The sequence below is a fragment of the Microtus ochrogaster genome, chromosome 4 (genome assembly GCF_000317375.1).
Source record: "Microtus ochrogaster isolate Prairie Vole_2 chromosome 4, MicOch1.0, whole genome shotgun sequence".
Lineage (NCBI taxonomy): Eukaryota > Metazoa > Chordata > Mammalia > Rodentia > Cricetidae > Microtus > Microtus ochrogaster.
In genome coordinates, this window is record NC_022011.1 from 38919933 (window position 1) to 38940922 (window position 20990).

Below are 20990 nucleotides of genomic sequence, written 5' to 3' on the forward strand. Positions count from 1 at the left end.
CTAGTGTGTGTGTGTGTGTGTGTGTGTGTGTGTGTGTGTGTGTGTGTGTTGGGATCTCTGTGACCACCACGGTTGACAGAGTAAAGATCTGTGGGAGGCAAGAAGGCAGCTTGGTTAGGTACAACTTAGTAGCCAGTGTTGGTTCAAACTCTTGAGAGTCAACCCCAAATATTTTATTTTATTAATATTTAAGCACAACAAAATTTGGTGAAAAAGTTTTTGGTGATAATTAATCCCATGTGTACAATAAAGCTTAAGATGTAACTATATCAAAACTCTTCATAAAGTACATGTGGCATATTCCATAAAGATGGGTTCTGTAGATTGTCAAACTCACCATAAGAGTCCGGGGGAGGCTCTTGTATTTTCTTATAGCGCAGAGGTCACCATACTATTGCCCATGTCTGCATGTCTGCTATTATACGTCCCTGCCATTGCAGGAACAGCCCTGTGTGTTTAACCTTCATCTGTGAGCACCAGGCCCTTCATCTAGGGCCTCCATCCCCCACAGCCTAGCAGCTTGAAGATGATGCTATGGTCAGTTCTGCTCGTGAACCAGCTTCAGAAGCAGATTCGACAGCAAAGGAAGCAGTCTGTGTCCCTAAGTGTTGATTTTAGGCAGAAATCCATGTGGAGCCTGCCATTCTGGGACCACCTGGCCACCCTGGGAGGTATGGATGCCCCTCTTATCTAAGGAACTTGAAACTCAGGGCAGGGATGACACTTTCCCACAATCCCACAACCTGGTCCTGGTGGGTGAGTGTGACTTTGTGAGTGAAGAGGCCGTGGGTAGTAGATCTGGGGAGGGCTGATGCATGGAGAGGTCTGGGAGGACTGGGTGTGTGGGAAGGCAGGCAGGCTCTGTAGTGTAGCTACGGTAGGGGCGCTTGGGAGGGTGGGAGTGCCTGTTGGGCGTGGCTTGGGAACATCTCGTTCTGATCTGTGGCCTTTGCCTTGGAGTCAGTGCAGACTTGTTAGGGTGGGGGTGTGGTGCTCAGTAGGTAGAAACACTTGCTGTGTAAGCATGAAGATCTGAGTTCAGATCCCCAGCACGCGTGAGCTGGGCATGACTGCACATGCCCACAAACACAGCATGAGTGGTGGGGGTTTTGGGGGAAGTAGGAGACAGGAAGATTGCCAGGACTTGCTGGCTGCCAGCCTTGTGTCGGGATGAATCAGAGAGTGGAGGACCCCTGAAGCCCCGTGATGGGACGGGGGCAGGGACTCGATTTGAGGAGGGAGAGGTTGGGAGCAGAATCAGCAAGACTCAAGGCTGTGAGGGAAGGAGAGGCTGTGCGTGGTTCTCAGATGGTTGCTGAAGTGGACTCAGGAGGGACAGGCCGCAGCTGATTTGAGCACTGTCGAGTGTGCCTGTGTCTGAGCCTGGACTACCCCAGACGGATCCTAGATTGGCAGGAGGAAGGTGGATTTAGATAGAGGTGCCAAGGGCAGGGGCAAGGGGAGGAATAAGAAGGGGAGGGGAGAAGAGAGTGTGGGGGAGCTCTGTGCAGCCCGGGGCATCACACAGCTCCAGGGAGTTGACCATGTCTCTCAAGCCTACCTTGGGGAGGCCTCACTGCCTGGGAAAGGGGCCCACGCACCTCACTGTGGCCTGCACTTAGAGAAGCCAGGTGTCCTCTGGCCGTGGAGCTACAGCATCTGAGCAGTGTGTGTCCTTCGAAGGGGCGGGCTTGGCAAGGGTGAAGAGACACAGGACTAGACACAGTCTGTGTCTTCCAGCTGACAGGCTCCCAGAATTTTGGCTCTGACTGTTTCCTGTCAAGTAATAAATGAATAACATCTGCTTATCCCGAGACCAGTGAAGAAGGGACAGTGGCCTGGGCAGTGCACCTCAGCTGTAGCTGCGTGTCCAGGCTGGATTCGTTCATTCAATCATCAATCAAATGCATTTGTGCCCTCTTCCAAGGCAGTGTGGATGGACCAGGCAGACTGATTATCACCTGTGCCTGTCACCTTCCGTGTCACCTTGAGCTGTCACTCAACCCCTCTGACTTTCATTTCCTCCTCGGCACGTGGATTCTAACCATCGCCTGGAACAGACGTAGTACACACCATGATGCTATCCGATTCTCCACCAGCTGGTCCATGTGGCAGCACTCACCAGTTGGTCTTCTTTCTCTTTGCTTTGAGAAGCTGGTCAGCTGGTGCCCTATCCACTTTATGGTCTTTCTGTTTTGTTTTGTTTTTTTGAGATAAGCTTTCTCTGTAGCTTTTTTTTTTTTTTTTTGACTCTGTCCTGGAACTTACTCGGTAGACCAGGCTGGCCTTGAACTCTGCCTCCTGAGGGCCAGGAGCATAGGTGTGCCCACCACCATCACTTTGTAGTCTTTCTCTGACAAGGCATGCTCCTTTCTGGGGTCTCAGTTTCATCATCTGCACAGTGGGGGCAGTGGTGCCTACCTCATCTTAGGAGATGCTAAATCACCTATGGATGTTGGCTGAAGCTATACTGGCCTTGACCCCCATAGATGACTGGGACCTGGGACCTTCTGTCTCCTTACTGGGCCTCTGGTCTCTAGGTCTAGGCTGCACCTTGGCCAGTTCTAGCCTGTGACCTCTCCAGGTTAGTTATGGACTCCAGGAAGTAGGCACCCAGACTAGGCTTCACATCAGGAGCTGGCTGCTTGTGTGCTCTGCGGAGGGCCTTGCTGGTGTCTTGGGTCATCCTCACAGAGAGCCTCTGGGAATAGCTGGCCTTATCCCGAGATGAAGACATCAGCTATTGGGAGGCAATCGCCAGGTGGCAGTCCTGGGAGAAAGGCCACTTGGAACTTAACAGTCCAATCTAAAACAGAATCTAGCCTGCCCTGATTCCTCAGGACTCCTGCCATGCTAGCGAAGGCTTCAGCCAAGGACAGGCAGAGTGGCCACATGAAGGAGGACACGGGTATCTTTGTGACTTAGGGCACCAAGCCACACTGCCGTGTGTGGAGGCAGCTATTCTCCATCACTCAGTGAGGGTTAGCATAAATAATACTTACAGCAGCCAGAGCTTCTGGCACCTTCCATCCACTCAGCCCTGGTTCTAGTGTACGTCCATTAAAATATGCAGTCTACCTAGATACTCCAGAGTTCATATAATGGCTCACCCGTTTCCCATGCGTGCAAACTAAGAGGTGTTGGTTGTAGGAAAATGAGCCACCCAGCTCTCCAGCTCGCCCCTCCTGAGCCCCAGGCTGTTCCAGGTTTATCTCTGGCTGCCTGGTAGACCCGTGCTGGCTTTTTGTTTTTCTTCACACCAAAGCCAGGAGCCAAGTGAGAGACCAATGGCGTTTGCATGGCACCGCGCCTCAGAGCATGGGCACTTGTCCACTTGGGATGAAAGGTGGTCTGAGGTGGTTCTCGAGGCCTGTGGCTCTGAGTCACATTCCACACATTTTTGGGCCCTGGCTTGGGCTTGGCAGTCCTTGCCTCATGCTCTGCAGCTTGGCTGGGGCTGGGGAATTCTGGAATCCCTGGGGTCAGAGGGCTAGGAGACTCCCTGTGTTACTCACAGAATGTTCCTCTGGTCTGTCCCTGCACTCTCTGTCTCCCTCCAGATGCCTTCCTGCACCGCACTCTGAAAGGAGCAGGCTTTTGTAGAAAGGTGCGAGGTTAGGAGGTCAGGTTTCCCCTGGGGTATTACTACCACTGCAGACTCTCTGGGGACAGCCAAAGCCTTGGAAGGAGAGCCACTAAAGTCTGAACCCAAATTTTCATCTGTAGCTTAGTGGGCAAAATGGCTTTGAGCCTCAGTTTCCCAACCTATAAAATGAGTTTCCCAAAAGCCCTGAGGATGAATGAGAAACAAGGCCCATAATGAAGGGCCCTCAGTCCTTCCATCTGGAGGTCCCTCTGGGTGCTGTCCTCCGGGCTGCACTCCCGGGCTGTGCATGGGGCTGCGCTGACTGACAGCCCTTCGCCAATGCTGGGCTTTGCTACAAGAAACGGTGTGGACAGCTGGCTGTGATCTGGAGGGTGGAAAGGCCCTTTGGAACATCAGCCCTAGGGTCACCTACCCCCAAACTTCTGCACTGCCACCACGTTGCTCTTGAGTGAAGGCAGGTTTCATCTACAGAGTGCTTCAGGAAAAGGATGCCACCTAAGTCCAAGTCCTAGCCCCCCTGCTTATCCGTATGACCTAGGCAAGCCTTTCAACCTCCTGTGCCTCGGTTTCCTTATTTGTTCAACAGGATGATTGCAGCCTCTATCTTGTGGGATTGTGCTGAAGTTTGCAGGGATGAAGTGAATATTAAGGGCCCATGCAGCTGTCCTCATCATTATCTGTTATTTCTGAGGTGGTTTGAGCCCCTTTGTCATGGTCCTGGCACCTTGAGTCCACACAGCTGTTTCCAGGAGGCATGACCTTCCCAAACAACTGCCAGACACCTCAGTGAGATTTGCCAGGGTCCCGGCTGGTAAGTGAGAGTACAGACACAACCCCTCCCTGGCCCCAAACACCTGGGGGCTGGAGCTAGCAAGGCAAAATGAGGGAGGGGAATTCAGAGATGGTCCAGACTGGCACATAGGCAGGAGAACAAATACATGAATGGCCGGGCAGGGCAGCCTATGGGCCCATTCTGGAGCCTTCTGAGATAAAGATGGAACCTTTCCTGAAGACAGTTCTCCAACTTTTTCCCAGAGGTACCCCTAAGGGCAGAGGACGGTGAACATGTCACCCTGAGGGATGTGAAGGGTGCTGCCCGCACCAGCTGCTAAGCCTGCGGGAGCCTCTGGTTTCATCTTCAAATTCATGCGCATTTTACATGGCTCACTCTCATACCCAGTTTGTTGTTACAGGCTTCCCTCGAGTAACAGCAGTGCCTGAGGAAGCTTCCCGTGCTTATCTGTTTATCCTGGGGCTTTCTGTACCCTGCTCCTCCACCGTGTCAAGGGGGTGGAGGGGTGGGGAGGTGCTGCAACAGGATGCTCAGCCAGATGGTGAGAAGATGGGATGGGAGATTCTGAGGGCAATTGGGCCCATCTGCATCGCTGTAAGGCCTCTGAGGGTGGGTACAGGAAGGGAGAGGCCCACCGTGATGCCACGTGTATCCTCAGTCAGAGCTGTTTGTGTGTATCTCCACATGTGAGCACAAGCCACAACAAAGGTTAATGTCATAGACAGGAGTCCACATGTGTGTGCTGGCCAGGAATGGCTGTCTTGGCAGAGGCCCTTGCTGGCAGGGGTCTCTGCAGTCTGTCTCTGTCCCTTGCTGCCTCACCTTCTGTTGAGTTTATGTGCTGTAGAGTATATAAAGTGACCCCAAGAGCAGTGAGGGGTGAGGACGGCAGCTTAGTCAGGAAAATCCTAGCTGTGTGTACATGAGAACCTGAGCTCAGTTCCAGGCGCCCACATATGAAACGCACGCTGGAGACAGCAAGAGCAGAATCCCTGGGCCTTGCTGGCCAGCTAGTGAGGGCAAATCAGTGAGCTGGAACTCACAGCACTGTCCTTCCTTTGTCCTTGGGCAGTTCTTTACCTTCATTGCTCCTAGAGTGTATGCAGATGTGCGTGTGGATGCACATCTGTGTGTGCACACAGAGGGCAGAAGTTGACAGTGGTGTCGTTCCTTCTTCACATGTCTCTAGCATGTTTCACATGTGGGTGCCTGGGGACTCAGCTCAGGCCAGGGCTCACACTGCAGTGGGCTAGGTGCCCTTGGTGCACCCAGAAATTACAAACACTCCCGACTGGTGTGGCTGGTCACAGACTCAGAGGCCAGGGAGTGCCTTACAGTCCAACCAGATATGGAGGATGTCCGTTCAAACCATAGCAGTGTGTTGGTTCCTGTCTCACTGCTGCTGAGAGATTGTGGGACCTTAAAACGGGAGAGCTTAGTGGGAGGTCATTAGGTCATGAGGCACTGCCTCCAGGAAGGATTGTTTCTCAAGAGATTAAATTGCTATAAAAACTCAAGTCTGGCTTGCTGTCTGGCCATGTGATCTGTCCTGTCCACAGGAGTCCCTGCCGCTGTGATGTCAGCTACCAAGGGGTTCCTGCCAGTGCTGAACAGACACTGGCATCAAGCCCTTGGCTCTCCAAAACTGGAGCCCAGTAAAACTTTCCTTTATGAAGTTTCCCAGACTCGGGCAATCTGATATAGTAACAGAAAATGGGCTGATGCAAACACTGTCTCAGCTAGGGCCCTGCAATGCGACTTACACAGACTTGAATGAAACAGAACTGGCCAGTGCTCATGTGCGTTAGAAAGGTCATCCATGATTCATAGGGACTTGTGGCTCCCCAGGGACTTTAATACAGCTTCTCAGTAGCCTGGGTCAGGACCCTGGAGTTCAGACTAGGATTGGGACACAGAAGGTGGGCTTTCTTACTACCTGAGCTACACTGATGCCTCTGCAGGTGCCTCATGGGACCCTGAGCCCAGTCCCGGCACAAGGAAGGTGTTAAAGACATCCTGCCGGGGTGCATACAGACTTTCCCACGCAAAAGGATCACGGGGCTGAGTGTCATTGACTTCCCCAGCCAGAAAGCTTCCGTGCAAGTCAGCCTTGGTCTTGACCCCAGAGAGGCTTGTGTGGTGGGGACGTAATAATGGGGGAGACACTTAGTGGCCTTTTACTCAGTGCATAGTGGGAGCATTTTCAGGTCAGCCCTGGACATGAGCTACCCTGCACTAGGGTCACACACAACCTGGGCCCTCCAGTGTGGCTGTGTCTAGCAGGGATGGGGACGTGAGATCATTCCTGAAGGTGCTGCCAGAGTCTGCCTTTGTTCTCTCTCCTGCCCACTTGACTTTATGTGGTGGTGTTAGAGACAGCAGAATAGATTCATCCCCTGCTCAAAGGATGCAGGGAAAAAAATGAGGCTTCAATATCTGGTGGTGTGGGGTTGGATCTGGGCTCTCGTGGTGTTTGAATGAGAAGTCTTGCATATGCTCGGATTTAGACACTTGGTTCCCAGTTGGTACCGCTATCAGATAGGTGCTGGAGGAAATACATTACTGGAGGTGGGCTTTGAATCATGTGACTCACCCTACTTCCAGTTCACCCTCTCTGTTTCATGCTTTGGTAAAGGGTGAAAGCTCGCAGCTCCCTGGCCTGCTACCATATTGTCTCTGGCTGCCATGTTGTCCCTGCCATTATGGACTCTAACCATGTGAACCATAAGCCAAAATAAACTTTCTTCCTAGGTTGCTTTTGGTCATTCACTTTGGTTTATTACAACAACAGGAAATAATACAGCCTCCTGGCTGGCCTGCAGAGTACCTCAGTTTCCCCCTTCCAATGGACAGTCCTAGCAACTGAGGTGATACATTAGAGAGAAAAGGTATCCTGTGGAGTGTTGAGTCCCAGACTGGCCACTTGTGAATAGGTGACAGTTGTGCCCTCTGCTTGCCCATCTATTGAAATGGAAAAAGTGGTCAGGAGGAGAAAGTGACCAGGCCCGTATTTTCTGTTGCAGCTTGTGACCTCGTGAGGCTGGCATGCAGGATGGCAGGACAGCCCAGCCACATGCCCCATGGAGGGAGTCTGAACAATCTCTGCCATGCACTGGGGCCTTCACCCCCTCCAGACCCACAGGTAAGCCCATTCTCTTGTTCCAGGCACACTGAGGGTCCTTCATCCAACCCCTCATTCCTTGTAGAACATCTCCTTGAATGCTTTCGGGTACCTCGGGCCTGTACCTACTTCAGAGATGCTTGGTTTCCATTGAGTCTGCAGCTCTGTGCAAGAAGAGGAGGGACTCAGGAATGAACAGAAACTTCTTCTGTTCCTGGGCCATTGTCGGATTTGGTCTGAATTGTCTTTGGCTGTCTTCAGTCTTGTGGTTTAGAGGTGGTCTCCCTGTGCCCACCTCATCCTGGCTTTAGATGTTTTGGAGGACCCTGGTACTGTTCTAAAGGTGGCTGAGTGCCAGGCACACTCGGTGTCTTTGTCAGCTCTGTTTTCTGACCTAGAATGCTCTTCTCAGTCTTTTCCAAGCCACAAGGCCGGATGCTACTCTCTGACACACAGCATCCCCCCCACGAGTTCCCCCACATGGCTCACTTGGAAAATTCATTCCTGCGGGGGTCTTCCCTTCCTCCTAGATGGAGGACGTCTCTAGCCTAGTATACAGAAGCATGGTCTGTACCAGTGAGTCAGCGAGATACATATGTATCTCAAATACATCCTGTGTGTGCAGTGCACTGCCTCAGGTGTGATGGTGTGAAGCAGGCCCAGGTCAACTCTTAGGGAGCGCACAGCCTCCAGGGATAGAAACTTAAAACTACAAATCAGAAGTAACCCCAGGATTCCAGAGCCCAAGCAAATCAATCACATGACAGGCCTCGTGGCCTGCAGAGCAGCAAGTGTGGTGCCTGGGTGGACCAAGATGCTCTAGGACCCTATGGGCAGGGTCAGCTTTTTACCCAAAGGCCAAGAGACCTAAATCAGTGGGAGATTCAAGACAGCCATATTCCTACAGCTTCTGACACCCTAGTTCCTGGTGGAGGACTAATGGGTCTACCCGATGTGCAAATTATAAACTACAGACACCCGCTCAGGGAGGCAAGTGGTTTTCAAGTCGTACACACTTGCACTCTTGCTGTGTTGTGATCTATGGCATAGGGCTATGTCCTACTACAGAAGCACACAAACATACCGCGTGAGCTCATGGACTGTGCAGGCATGTAGACAATCCTAGGACATCTGTGCCATTTGTCTCCTGTGTCCGTTGTGGGCTGGGACACGATGCTGATGGCTGGAGCAGCAGGGCCTGCTTAGGTAATGTAGCCATTGGTCACATCAAGTCATTCGCTAACAGTCGAATCCCCCTTGATTAATCTCCCAGAATTAGCCAGTTGCATTTTGAGCAATTAGGGTTAATTACAGGCTCATTTGGCAGAGGAGAGAGGTCTGTAATTATTTCTCAAGCGAGGCGAGGCGAGGAGGCAGCAGTGACAGTGTCCTCGGCAGCTTGTCGCACATGTTGGAGTGGGTGATGACATAGTTAAGTGTAATTAGATGCAATCACTCAGTGTAGCCTGCTCTGGGCAGTGGCTGTCACCTGGCCACGCTTGAAGACTTGGGGTGCATGGCCGAGTATGCTGTGCAAACTCCAGGCTGGGACAGGGAAAGGGGCTGGCCAGGCACATCTCTGTCCTCTCACCAAGTGCCTGTGTTTCACCCCTTCTGAGGAGCGTGGCAGCCAAGCCTCTCCCGTGTCAGCATAATAAACATTTGGAATGGACAGTGAGCTCATGTCTGTTTATGGCGGGAGGCATGTGTCCTAGCAGGCCATCCTTAGAACCTGGAATGAGGCTCTGCCTGCTCGGAGGTTGGGTCCAAAGCCTCTCATCCTGAGTTTCCTCATTTGTACAGTAGGAACAACGATGGCAGCTCTATCCTGAGACTCCTGTGAAGTCCAAATGATGTGATACACTTTAACTCTAGCATAACTCCAATACCACGGGTGTCAAGGAAATATCAGTGGTGCTGAGGAAATTCCATGTGTAGACTTTCTCTTTTTTGTTTTTGTTTTTTGAGACAGGGTTTTTTCTGTAGTTTTGGAGCCTCTCCTGGACTTTATTTTCATAATTGAAAAATTACTACAGTTTTCAAAGTCAGAGCTCCCACAGTTAAATCTACCCTCACAAAACAGAAAGGCCAGAGCTCCTAACAGTCCACGTATGGCTTTGTTAACCTTCCAGGCACAAACAGTGGCTTTACAGAAGCCGAGAGAGCCAGCAGCACATGGAAATCTGCTTGCTGAACCATAGTGTTGGCATGTGAGGTTGGTTCACCTGCATGGAGGAAGGCTGGGTTTTAACTGGAACTCTGGTGGATGGCTATAGAGTCAAGAAGGAGCAACCCCTAAAGAACGCAGAAGAGTGTAGAAGGGAAAAGTTCCTTGTGGGAAAAGCCCCTGCTGACAGACAGTTCACTTCTGTTAAAGAGGCATGCGCACACTGTGCAGGCCTTTGGGAGCAGTGGTCCATGAGTGTGGGTTTCACAGACCAACATCTATATGCCAGCCTTCCCAAAGGAGTGAGGATAGAAGCACTCTGGAGGCTGGGGCAGGCAGAGCTCTGTGAGTTCGAGGCCAGCCTGATCTACAGAGTCAGCTCCAGGACAGCCGGAGCTGTTACACAGAAAACGTACAAACACACAAAAACAAACAAACACACAACAACACAAAACAAAGAAGGGATGGTGGATGACTAAGGTTTAATGACCAAATGTTCATGGCTGTTGAAACTCAAGGATGTGGCAAGATGGCTCAGTCAATAGAGTGCCTGCCATGCAAACGCGCCCTGTGTTCAGATGCTTAGCATCCACTTGGAAGCTGTACACAGTGGGTCACTTCTGTAACCAAGCACCAGGAAAGTGGGGACATGTGGAGCTCTGGGGTGCACTCACTGTTCAGTCTAGCTGAGTTTGGTGAGTTCTGGCTTCAGTGAGAGAACCATCTCAAAAGTAAAGTGGAGAATGAAAACAGTGGACACTGACTCTACTCTCCATGTGCACGCACACACAAACACACGCACAGACGCACATGCACACACACATACACAATTGAAGAGTGTTGGCTTTGCTCATGAATTTAGAAGATGATTGTTCCAGGCCCTTATCTGAGTACCGGCCCTTAGGATACATGACCCATTGGGGACCCCTCTAGAAACAAATTAAGAAGAACACTAGAGGGCTTGGGGAGGAGTGGAGAATGGCGTAGCTGGTTCTGTCCAGGGGATGACCAGGGGTCAGGGAGAACAGAGAGAATAATATAGACCCCACATACACACCCCTACCTCCTCAGCCAAGCACAAAGAACTGGTGCTTGGTCATTTCAATTGAGCCCGTAGCAAAGGAACAGCCCGCTGTGGGTTTTGTAATGATCCCTTAGGGCTGAGACCTGAGACACACTCAGGTTAAATTGGGATGAATGGGAGCCCACAAGGAAGGCCAGCTGTACTGGGCTGAAGGTGGAGAAGGACCTCCGGCCTTTGCCTTCCAGCCTTTGTCAGCCAGTGCTCTCAGCTGGCAGCTCTCACCAAGGTGCAGGATCATCTTGTGGAGGCGTTCTGCGGTTTGGATGTTTAGTGCCTGTCATAATGTCTATATGCTATAAGCATTTCCTTAATGCTTCTGTGAGCTGATGGCCCATGAAGCCTGCAGTAGATCTAGGCTGGGATGATGGCAGTGACGAATCATGCTAACTGTGTTGTGTGATCACTGAGTCCTTCTGCCTCGGAGGAGAAGTATCCAGTGCTCTGGAGTAGAAACAGCGAAGGTTGGCTATGGTTTGAAATTGGCCACTCTGCTGAGCGAGGTTGGCCTCACAGTGTCTGACAGTGTAGATCTTTGTAAGTTGAGCCCTTTTGTGCAATGCATATTTAAAGCATTTTGCTTCGTAGAAACCCACTCCCCTGTAAGTTCCCTATCCACATGGTGTCAGATGTCTTTAAAGGTGAAATTCATTTACAGGAAATGTCATGCTGATGAAGTGTGCTTTTTAAAATCATAGAAACAGTTGCCTTAAAATTAATGATGCGTCACCAGTGTGGGGGAGAAGAGGCCCATGCAGTGCAAAGATGATTAAAATTCAGGTCAGAAGTCTGACTTAGTCAGGCTAAATTTTTTAATGAGATTTCAGAAAATTAATTGGGCGAATGCATTTTTATCCTTCTAACATGTAATTTTATGCTCCTGTTTAGGGAATGAGCAAAGGGAGAAGGGTTTCTCAATGGCGACAGTGTATTGTGGTTCAAACATTTTAAACTCAGATTAGCCAAGGGGTAGGGGTACTTGTGGCCTGATTTGATCTGACTTGGGAAAGAAAGCCTGGGCTTCTCTGGGCTTTCTGGGGTAGGATGGGTGTCCCATTGTCCCCTGTATGTCCTGCCTAGTGACATTTCTAGGGAAGTTGAGGCTGGGGACAATTGTCATGGACCTGCTTTCCCCTTGACTCCTGCTGTCTCTGGTCAGGCTCTCAGAGTCCTCCATCCTCCTCCTCCTGATCCACACCATCCTCCTCTGTGCTAGGAAGCAGTGAGTGGCGGATTGCTGCAGGATCAGCAGCCTGCCTCCTCATAGCCCTGGACGCTGGCCATCTCCTCTGCCGCTGAGGGAGAGCTGAGGGTCACTCCTGCTCTAAGGAGCTAGGAATGACACTTCCCATTGTGTCATCCCTGCCAGCAGCCCACAGTGTAGCCCTAGAGAATGAATGACAGGCTCCGGGGCACTCGGGCGCTCGGCATGCTGGGCCATGTCGAGGGTACCCTGGTACCCTGGATCAGGAAACAGGCCTGGTGAGGTAGGCAACACAGACCTGGCCCGGAGGGGGAGAAGACTCCACCCCCACCATCCAGAATTAATAGGGTCAGGACTCTGATGCGCAGGTGCCCTTGTGTCATGAGATGCCCACACCTGTGCAGAGTCTGCCCCCGAAGCACCCTGCCCACCCCAGTGGACTGAACATGCCCCAGTGCACAGCACCACCAGGCTTCACTACAGTAAACCGTTTCTCTAATTAGGATGAATGAGTCGCAACAGGAAATGCATTGCACATCTGGGTCATCCTTATACAGATGTGAACTAGAACTTTGGCCTCTGTGGTCACCTCTGTGGTCACCCGCTACCCCACAACTACCACCTCACGTCCACTAGACTTTGGAGCCATGGCAGAATTGGGCAGAGTACCTGACCTAGTAAGAAGGCCCATGTTTACAGAACAGATAGCCTTGGCGCTCACCCTTCTCCACCCACCACTGTTCCAGGGGAATGCTGGGGCCCCAGAGGGGAAGGCCTTACTCCAGGACCCCCAGCAGCACAGCCCCAGATCCAACAAGGAATCTGCTTTCCTGGCCAGGCCTTAGGCTTTCAGGAGTGCAAAGCAGCCCCCAGGTAGCATACAGTAGATACCTAATTGCAACAGTGTGTTGTCACCTCTGAGCCTCCCTGGTTCTGTCTAAGCATGGCTTCAGCTGTGCTCCTGCAGTTGGCGATGCAGCTCACCCCTTGGAGCTGGCACCACTGCACCCCACAGTCCTCACTTTCTAGCACTAGGGAAGCAGTGGGGCCCCACTCAGGGTCTCTCTGAGGCTTTGGTGAGTTGACTTTGAGGTGGCAGCTGCACCATGTTGGGCATGAATAGTGCTGGAGAAGCTTATCCTCTTGAGTGCCACTTGGTGAGTAGTAAGGCATTGGCAGTTCCTTAAGAGTTTGTCCATGCCGGGCGGTGGTGGCGCACGCCTTTAATCCCAGCACTCGGGAGGCAGAGGCAGGCGGATCTCTGTGAGTTCGAGACCAGCCTGGTCTACAGAGTTAGTTCCAGGACAGGCTCCAAAGCCACAGAGAAACCCTGTCTCGAAAAACCAAAAAAAAAAAAAAAAAAGAGTTTGTCCAACAGAATCATCTTCCTCTTGCTCAAGTCTACAGGCAGGGATCTCTCAAACCACCTTCCATGGGTGCCTCAAGATCCCAGAATCAAGGTCAGCTCAGCATTGACCTTGCAGAGGGAAGAGGCAGCGGGAGCATGGGCTGGCCGCCCCTAGTCTTCTTGGCCAGGTTCCATCATGGCTTTCAGTGATGACTGCAGTCTCCACAGAGTCTGGTTTCTTTGTGCCACTATGATGGGCAGGTTGTCCAAACACTTAGCTTGCTTCCATTTCCTGATGAGGAACCTGTCCCAGTTAATGGTGACTGACCTGTGGCGGGGGGGGGGGGGGGGCTGGTGAGCCTGGATGAGACTAGAACTGTCCTGCCCCCTTGATCTGACATTTGTCCCACACTCTTCTTACCAGGCCCCTTACTGGGGGTGTGTGTTAAATCCTTCTTTGCTTAGAGGGGTACTGTTGGGATACTGGGATCCTAGAGGCCGCAGCCGTCCAGTCCCAGGCTTTCTGCTTCAGTCTAGTGATCACACGCCTCTGTCTCTTTCAGAGGCACCCCAACACCCTGTCTTTTCGCTGCTCACTGGCGGACTTCCAGATTGAGAAGAAGATTGGCCGAGGACAGTTCAGTGAGGTTTACAAGGCCACCTGCCTGCTGGACAGGAAGATCGTGGCTCTGAAGAAGGTACAGGTGAGTCAGGGCCACAAGTACAAATGGCTTCACCGTGACCCTACCTCCTAGAGGACTCGAATTTAGCCCTCTGTAAAACATAAAAGAAAAGTATTCACACATTAGGTACCTGCTGCGTACAATCATGTGTCAGACACAGGACTCTGACAGTAGCTCTGTGGGCTGGGATTATTGTCCCATTTTTCAGATGAGGAGAACAGTAGAAACCTACTAACTCCCCAGGCCAGAGGGAGCTTAGGGCAAAGCAAGATAGCCCCTGCCCATCAGGCCCTGGCTCTCAGAGTCCAGCCTACCCTCAGTGATCCTTCTCAATGTGGGGTCACAGTGGGGGAGGGGCACAGTGGCAAGGTCAGGCTGGGAAGCACATAGCACATACCTGGAATCTTCCCCACAGACTGCCTTATTCTGCTGGTTCTTCTGCAGAGTCCCTGGATGGGAATACACAAGCTGTATAGCGTCAGCGTTGATCTGTGACCTCACATTCTCTCTAGGACACTGGGCATTAGGCTCCTGCAGCTGAGAAACTGCTCTTTCCTTTCCGAGGGTATTCTGGGCCATCTTCTGCATGCTGGCTGCTGTGCTGGGACACTGCCAATGGCTGCCTTTGTCTGTCCCTACAAGGCTTAGGCTTCAGGCCCCTGCAGAAGGAGCACTGGTGACATACCAATTACCAGGGTGTGACCTCAGCGAGGGCAGAGGCTGTGGCCCTCAGCGCCTGCTCTGTGAGTCAGATACAGTGACTCTTCATGTAGGAGGCATAGTGGGCCCTGAGTGAGCCTGGGAACACGGTCTCATTCATGCTGTTGCTGAGAGTGGGGACTCTTATTCTTCTGGGTGCTGGGCAAGGAACAGGGTAAGCAGGGGCTTGAATCTGTTTCTGGCTTCCTCTTGCCCTAGATCTTTGAGATGATGGATGCCAAAGCCAGGCAGGACTGTGTCAAGGAAATTGGTCTGCTAAAGGTGAGTTGCCTGGGTCTGGCCAGTCTTGGTTGGGCCAGCTTTCTAGGGTACTGCGGGTCAGACACCCTGGGCCTATCCGCGGGTCAGGTTACAGTGCTGATGTCTTCCTTCCCAAGCTATGCTACCTTTCACAAGTGACTTAACTTCAATGAGCCTCTGTTCACCCAGCTTCTAAATGGCAGGAATACGGACTGGACGGAATTGAGAGGATGGTGTAAAGAAATGAAATAAGTAAACACGGCATGGGGCTGGGGAGACGGCTGGGTCAGCAGAGTGACTTGGAAGCATGAGGACAGGAGGTCACTAGAACCCATTTTATTGTTTGCTTTTTGCTTGTTTGTTTTTGAGACAGGGTTTCTCTATATACCCCTGGCCGTCCTACAACTTACTGTATAGACCAGGCTAGCCTTGAACTCACCTGCCTTTGCCTCAGGAGTGCTCAGATTAAAGGTGTGCATCACCATTCCTGGCCTCCATATTTGTTTGTTTGGTTTCTAGCCCCAGCACTGAGGAGGGGTTGACGGGAGGCCTCTGGGGCTCACTGGCCAGCCAACCCAGCCTACTCCGCAAGCTAGCGATCAGCAAGAGATCCCTTCTCAAAAAACAAGGTGGGGCCAGCAGAGGCTCAGTGAGTAAAGCACTGGGTATGCAGGCCCCCTGAGTTAGTCCCCAGAGCTCCTGTAGAGATAGGAGAACCGACTTAACAAGATCATCCTTCGACCACTGCACAGGTGCCGTGGCATGCACACATTCATGTGTCACGTGTCCATGCCAATGGAAGCTGGTGTTAGCCCCTAACAACCTTCTCAAAACAACCATAAAATAATTCAGTAGACAGTGGACGGTTTTAACAGGGTGCTGGGGAAGCTGTAACCCCTGCCTCACAACACACACATGGTTGTGAAATGGATTAGTCTGAAAATGACTAAATTGAGGAACATTTCTGTAGTCTGTGCACAGATTGGAAAGTTAAAGCTGAGGTGGGTATGGTGTCATCCACCTGTAATTCCAACACAGAAGAGTCTAAGAACTGCCAGGAGTTAAAGGCCAGCCTGGGCTACATAGTGAACACCAGGCTAGCCTGGGCTACGTAATGAATACCAGGCCAGTCTGGACTGACGTACAGAATGAGCTCCCCAAAGAATGAACAAAACACAAGCTAAGGCTATAATCAAAAGTTTATAGGAGAAAACTGCAGGGACTTGTCATAGCTAGAGCACACAGCCATGTCCCCACATATCAAGGGGATTATCCACAAAAGAAGGCAGAAATCTGTCTGTCATAGCCACCATACGGAAATGAGAATGCAAGGCACGGAGGAAGATACTACCAGCACCTCATCACCTCATTGACGCATACAGAAATAACCAAGGCTGGAATTGGGTCTGACCAGTTCAGTGTTTTCAGTGCTCTGGGACGTCCAGGTCCCTGCCCCCACCTGACCCCATGCCCGCCCCCTGGGCCCCTAGTTCCCCCTGCCTTGCTCTCACTCATCAGCTACTCTGTCCTCTGGTCAGCCCTCCTACCACAGGGCCTTTGCATAAGCCATATCCACTCAGACCCCTGACCACAGTAATTCTCATTAGGCCTAAGAAAACACCCTTTCCTGCTGACCCAGGCTAGCTGGGCTCAAAGGCTTCTGGAGCCTTTAGAAGGGATGCTGTCAATCAGACCCTGACTGTCCACTGAGAGATGAGCAGTGTCAGCCTGTAGTAGGAGGGACGGGCCACATCTCGCTGCCCAGCTAGCTTAACCCCCAAAATAACCACACGGAAACTGTATTAATTAAATTACTGCCTGGCCCACTAGGTCTAATTTCTTATTGGCCAACTCTTACATCTTAATTTAACCCATTTTTACCAATCTGTATAACACCACGAGGCTGTGGCTTACTGGGAAAGATTCTAACCAGCGGCAGTCTCAGGCAGGAGCTTCATGGCGTCTGCCACACTGCCTTCTTCCTCCCAGCATTCAGTTTTCTTTTCCATGCCTACCTAAGCTCTTCCCTATCAAAAGGCCAAGGCAGTTTCTTTATTCAACCAATGAAAGCAACACAGATACAGAGGACCCCCTACACTATTCAAACTGTAGTAAAGAGGAGCAGGTCCTTTGTTTCATCCTTCCCAGCTCCCAGCTGCCTGGCTAGCTTATACCCGAAATAACCACACAGAAATTGTATTAATTAAATTACTGCCTGGCCCATTCGTTCTAGCCTCTTATTGGCTAACTCTCACATCTTGATTCAACCCATTTCTAATCTGTATGTCACCACAAGGTCGTGGCTTACCGGGAAAGATTCAGCATGTCTGAATCTGGTGACTCCATGGCGGCTCTCTCTGACCCTGCTTTCTTCCTCCCAGAATTCAGTTCTGTCTTCTCCACCTATCTAAGTTTTTTCCTATCAGGCCAAGCACTTTCTTTATTGATCAACCAATGAAAGCATCCCAAATACAGAAGGACTTCCTACACCGTCAGCCGCCATGTAGCAGTGTTGGGAGTGCTCTCTTGCTTCCCTAGACCCAGCAGCCATGTAGGTATGGTGTCACCATCAGGGTCCTATCTGTGAGGTAGAGCTGATTTTTAGCCCCTGCCTGGCCTCCACTCACTTCCTCAACATGAAGAGCAGAGGCAGAAACCCACACTGGGTGAGTCAGTAGTCAGGTGTGCTTAGGGTAGGAAGGATTCTTAGGTTTCCAAGGGATGGCTGAGACATCGAGAAAGAACAAAAGATCAGAAAGAATGTTTCTGTGAACCCATGAGCTAAGTCTGGGCAGAGGCTGGCCTTATGCTGCACTGGAGGGGTGTCAGGGGTACGTGTGCAGGGCAGACACTGGGGCTGTGACATTCATCACTTGTGTGACCCCCACCCTTTTCTGGTGCAGCAACTGAACCATCCGAACATCATCAAGTATCTGGACTCTTTCATCGAAGACAACGAGCTGAACATTGTGCTGGAATTGGCTGACGCAGGTGACCTCTCCCAGATGATCAAGGTCAGGACAATGTTCTCTCCACCTGAATGGCACTCCTCCATGTCCCAGTGACGACCCTGGCCTGTCTCTGATCTCAGCACCTGCATAGGGTACCCTTATCTTCCTATGAGACAGGATGAGTCAGGGCTATGGTACACAGAGGACCCTTTGGACCTACACTGCTCCATCCTAGAGCACATGGGGACACTTTTCTGTACAGAAGGAACAGGAACAGATAGATAGTCAACACCTCCAAAGATCAGACTTCAATTTCCATCTCAGAGTTAACTCTTGCTGTGATGAAACACCTGACCAAAAGCAACTTGGGGAGGAAAGAGTTTATTTGGCCTACACTTCCACATCAAAGAAAGTCAAGGCTGGAACTCAAGCAGGGCAGGCACCTGGAGGCAGGAGCTGATGCAGAGGCCATGGAGGATGCTGCTTACTGGCACTCCTCATGACTTGCTCAGCCTGCTGTCTTATAGAACCTAGCATCACCAGCTAAAGATAGTACCATCCACATCACGAGGCCCTCCCACATCAACCAGTAGTTAAGAAAATGCCAGGAGCTAGAGAGACAGCTCAGTGGTTAAGAGCACTTGACTGCTCTTCCAGAGGTACTGAGTTCACTTCCCAGGAACCACATGGTGGCTCACAACCATCCATAATGGGATCAGATTCAGCACTTATATCCATAAAACACACAAATAAATGAATCTTAAAAAAAAAAGAAAGAAAGAAAATGCCCTATAGGCTTGCCTACAGCCTGATCTTACAGGGGCATTTCTTAGATGAGGTTTCTTCCTCTTAGATGACTATAGATTGTATCAAGTTGCCATAAAACTAGGCAGCACAATTGACCCCTTGTCAGCTTGACACACAAGCACTTCACTCTTGAGCCATAACCTTTTCTTTGTTCTTTCCCAAGATCATACACTAATATTAATGTCACAATATAAGACATTTTACACACTTAAAAAGTTCCACCATCTTTACAAATTCAAACACTTAAAAATTCAGTTTCTTTAAAAATTCCAAGTCCTGTAAAATAAAAAATAATTAAGTTAAATATTTCCTTACTTTATGGGGAAGAATGGGGCACAGTAACAATGTGTATAAATTAAAGCCGAACTTAAACTGAATAATAGCTCAGTGTCTGGTGTCTGGGATCCACTCATGATCTTTGGGGTTTTTCCAAAGGACTTGGGTCAGTTCCCCAGCCCTGCCCTCTGCAGCACACAGCTTGTCTTCTCGGCTCTGGCAGGATCCTCTCCACTGCTGCTGTTCTTGGTGGTCATCCCATGGTACCGGCATCTCCAGCACTGGGGTCTCTGCTGCAGCTGGGCTGCACTTTCACTGATAGCCTGTGCTGGGCTCCCTCAGTGCCAAGCCTCTGCTGCTCTCTGTCCCCTGCATTTCCTCAACATCCCCTCCCCCCACTACCAAGCTCAGCTGCCAGCACAGGGTGCAACCTTGGCCGCCTCTGGACACACGTCCCAGAAGGTTTCACCTTAGTGATGCTAGTCTCTTCTATCAGTGCTGTGTTCTCAACTCCAGCCAACTAGCATCGATTAGTCCAGCAAAGCAGAGGCTTTCACTTCTGTGGTTCAGTCTCTTATTAATCATAGCCAGTGTTTCAGCCCCAGCTGAGCTGGCCAGAACCACAGATTCTTAAAGTGTGCAGTCTTTAGGTGACATGTCTGTCCTATGGCTCCAGTTGCCACGATCTATATAGTAGGGGAAACTGAGGCCCAGAGAGGTGGTCTTCTCTGAGAACACAGTCATTGTCTCCACCGCCACGTAGTGAGGAGTCCATGCCTGGTCTGTGACAGCTGAGCATCTGTGAGCCTGTATAGCTCAGTGCCATGTTCTCTGATATGCCGTAAACTACCTGTTCCCCTCCCAGGACTCAGGAGTAGAACTACTTTGGGTTTGGTTTCAGAGACATGGCAGCTCCTTTGAGAGAGTGTCATCATCAGTCAAAGGCAGGCTAAGCCTTTGTGTTCACCTCAGCAAGCTCAGCCAAAGGCAACACAGCTTTTAAGGGAAAAAGCCCTGATCCTTACTTCTCCCCTGAGGTCCTCATGTCCCTGCTGGCATGGACCCCATCATCTGTCTTCCCTGAGCCTAGCCCGTCCTAAGGGAAGCCAAGCCACGCTCAGGCCCCACACTGAGCTCCCGCTGTGTTTGGATAAGGGCCGACTTAGACTGTCTTCCCAGCAGGCACAGGGGACTAGGCAGTTGTTTGTCAGTTGCTCTTCAGAAATTTGGCCCCTAGGAATATGGTGTCGTTGGGAAGCAGCATTACTGCGCTGTTATCACCTGCTTTTATATTTCCGTTGACATATTAATGCATTTGCAGGGTGTTAATCTCCACACGGATCTCTGGTGGGAACAGACGCAATATATTATGTTTCATGCCCCTTCACTTACCGTCTCCCTACACATACCCCATGTATATGCGCAACTCTCTACCATCTTGCTATGTGCCAGCCCCCACCAAGACCTCAGGGATCCACCACTGCTGGTGGTGCCCCCAGGGCCTTGAGTTCCACCAGGAAGGTAGGCTCTAGAGTAAGCCAGGGTAGGGTCTGTGGAATCAGGGCGGGTGGGGGGCTTCCTGGAGGAGGTGACCCCGGAGCTGAGTTGACCTCAGAGTAGATGAGAGAGGAGCTGGATAAGCATTCCAGAGGGTGAGGTGCACAAGGAGCCCCAGGCGAAGAGGTGGCATGGGGTCAAGGCTTCAGGCTCAGGAGCTTCCTCAGACTCCTGGAGGGAGCAGATACAATAAGCCTTGTGTTTGGAAGACTGAGTGGCCAGCAGGGGGTGGGTGGGGGTGGAGCAGGAGCAGAGAACTGGAGCCCTCTTTACCCTCCATCCCCTCCACGGACCTCAGGTTTCTAGGACCTCTCAGACTCTGGAATAGAGGTGGACAGCATTTGGCCAGGGTTTGGGGGTGCTAGGCATTGCTCCCCTTCCTGGTGACCGTTTAAGGAGAGGATTCTGGGAAAGGGCTGTAGGCCAGACCAACTC

At 51.1% G+C, this 20990-nt stretch overlaps 1 protein-coding gene across 3 annotated transcripts in view; it reads left to right on the plus strand.

Moving 5' to 3' along the window:
- Positions 1 to 7428: 7428 nt before the first annotated feature.
- Positions 7429 to 20990, plus strand: part of Nek6 (NIMA related kinase 6) — a 33948-nt gene continuing 20386 nt past the window's right edge. For all 3 annotated transcript variants that reach the window (XM_005345951.3, XM_026777103.1, XM_026777105.1), the window contains exons 1-4: positions 7429 to 7542; positions 13885 to 14025; positions 14923 to 14985; positions 17868 to 17978. In XM_005345951.3, coding sequence (XP_005346008.1) covers positions 7453 to 7542; positions 13885 to 14025; positions 14923 to 14985; positions 17868 to 17978 — 405 coding nt within the window. In that variant the 5' untranslated portion in view covers positions 7429 to 7452. The remainder of the gene's footprint in view (positions 7543 to 13884; positions 14026 to 14922; positions 14986 to 17867; positions 17979 to 20990) is intronic.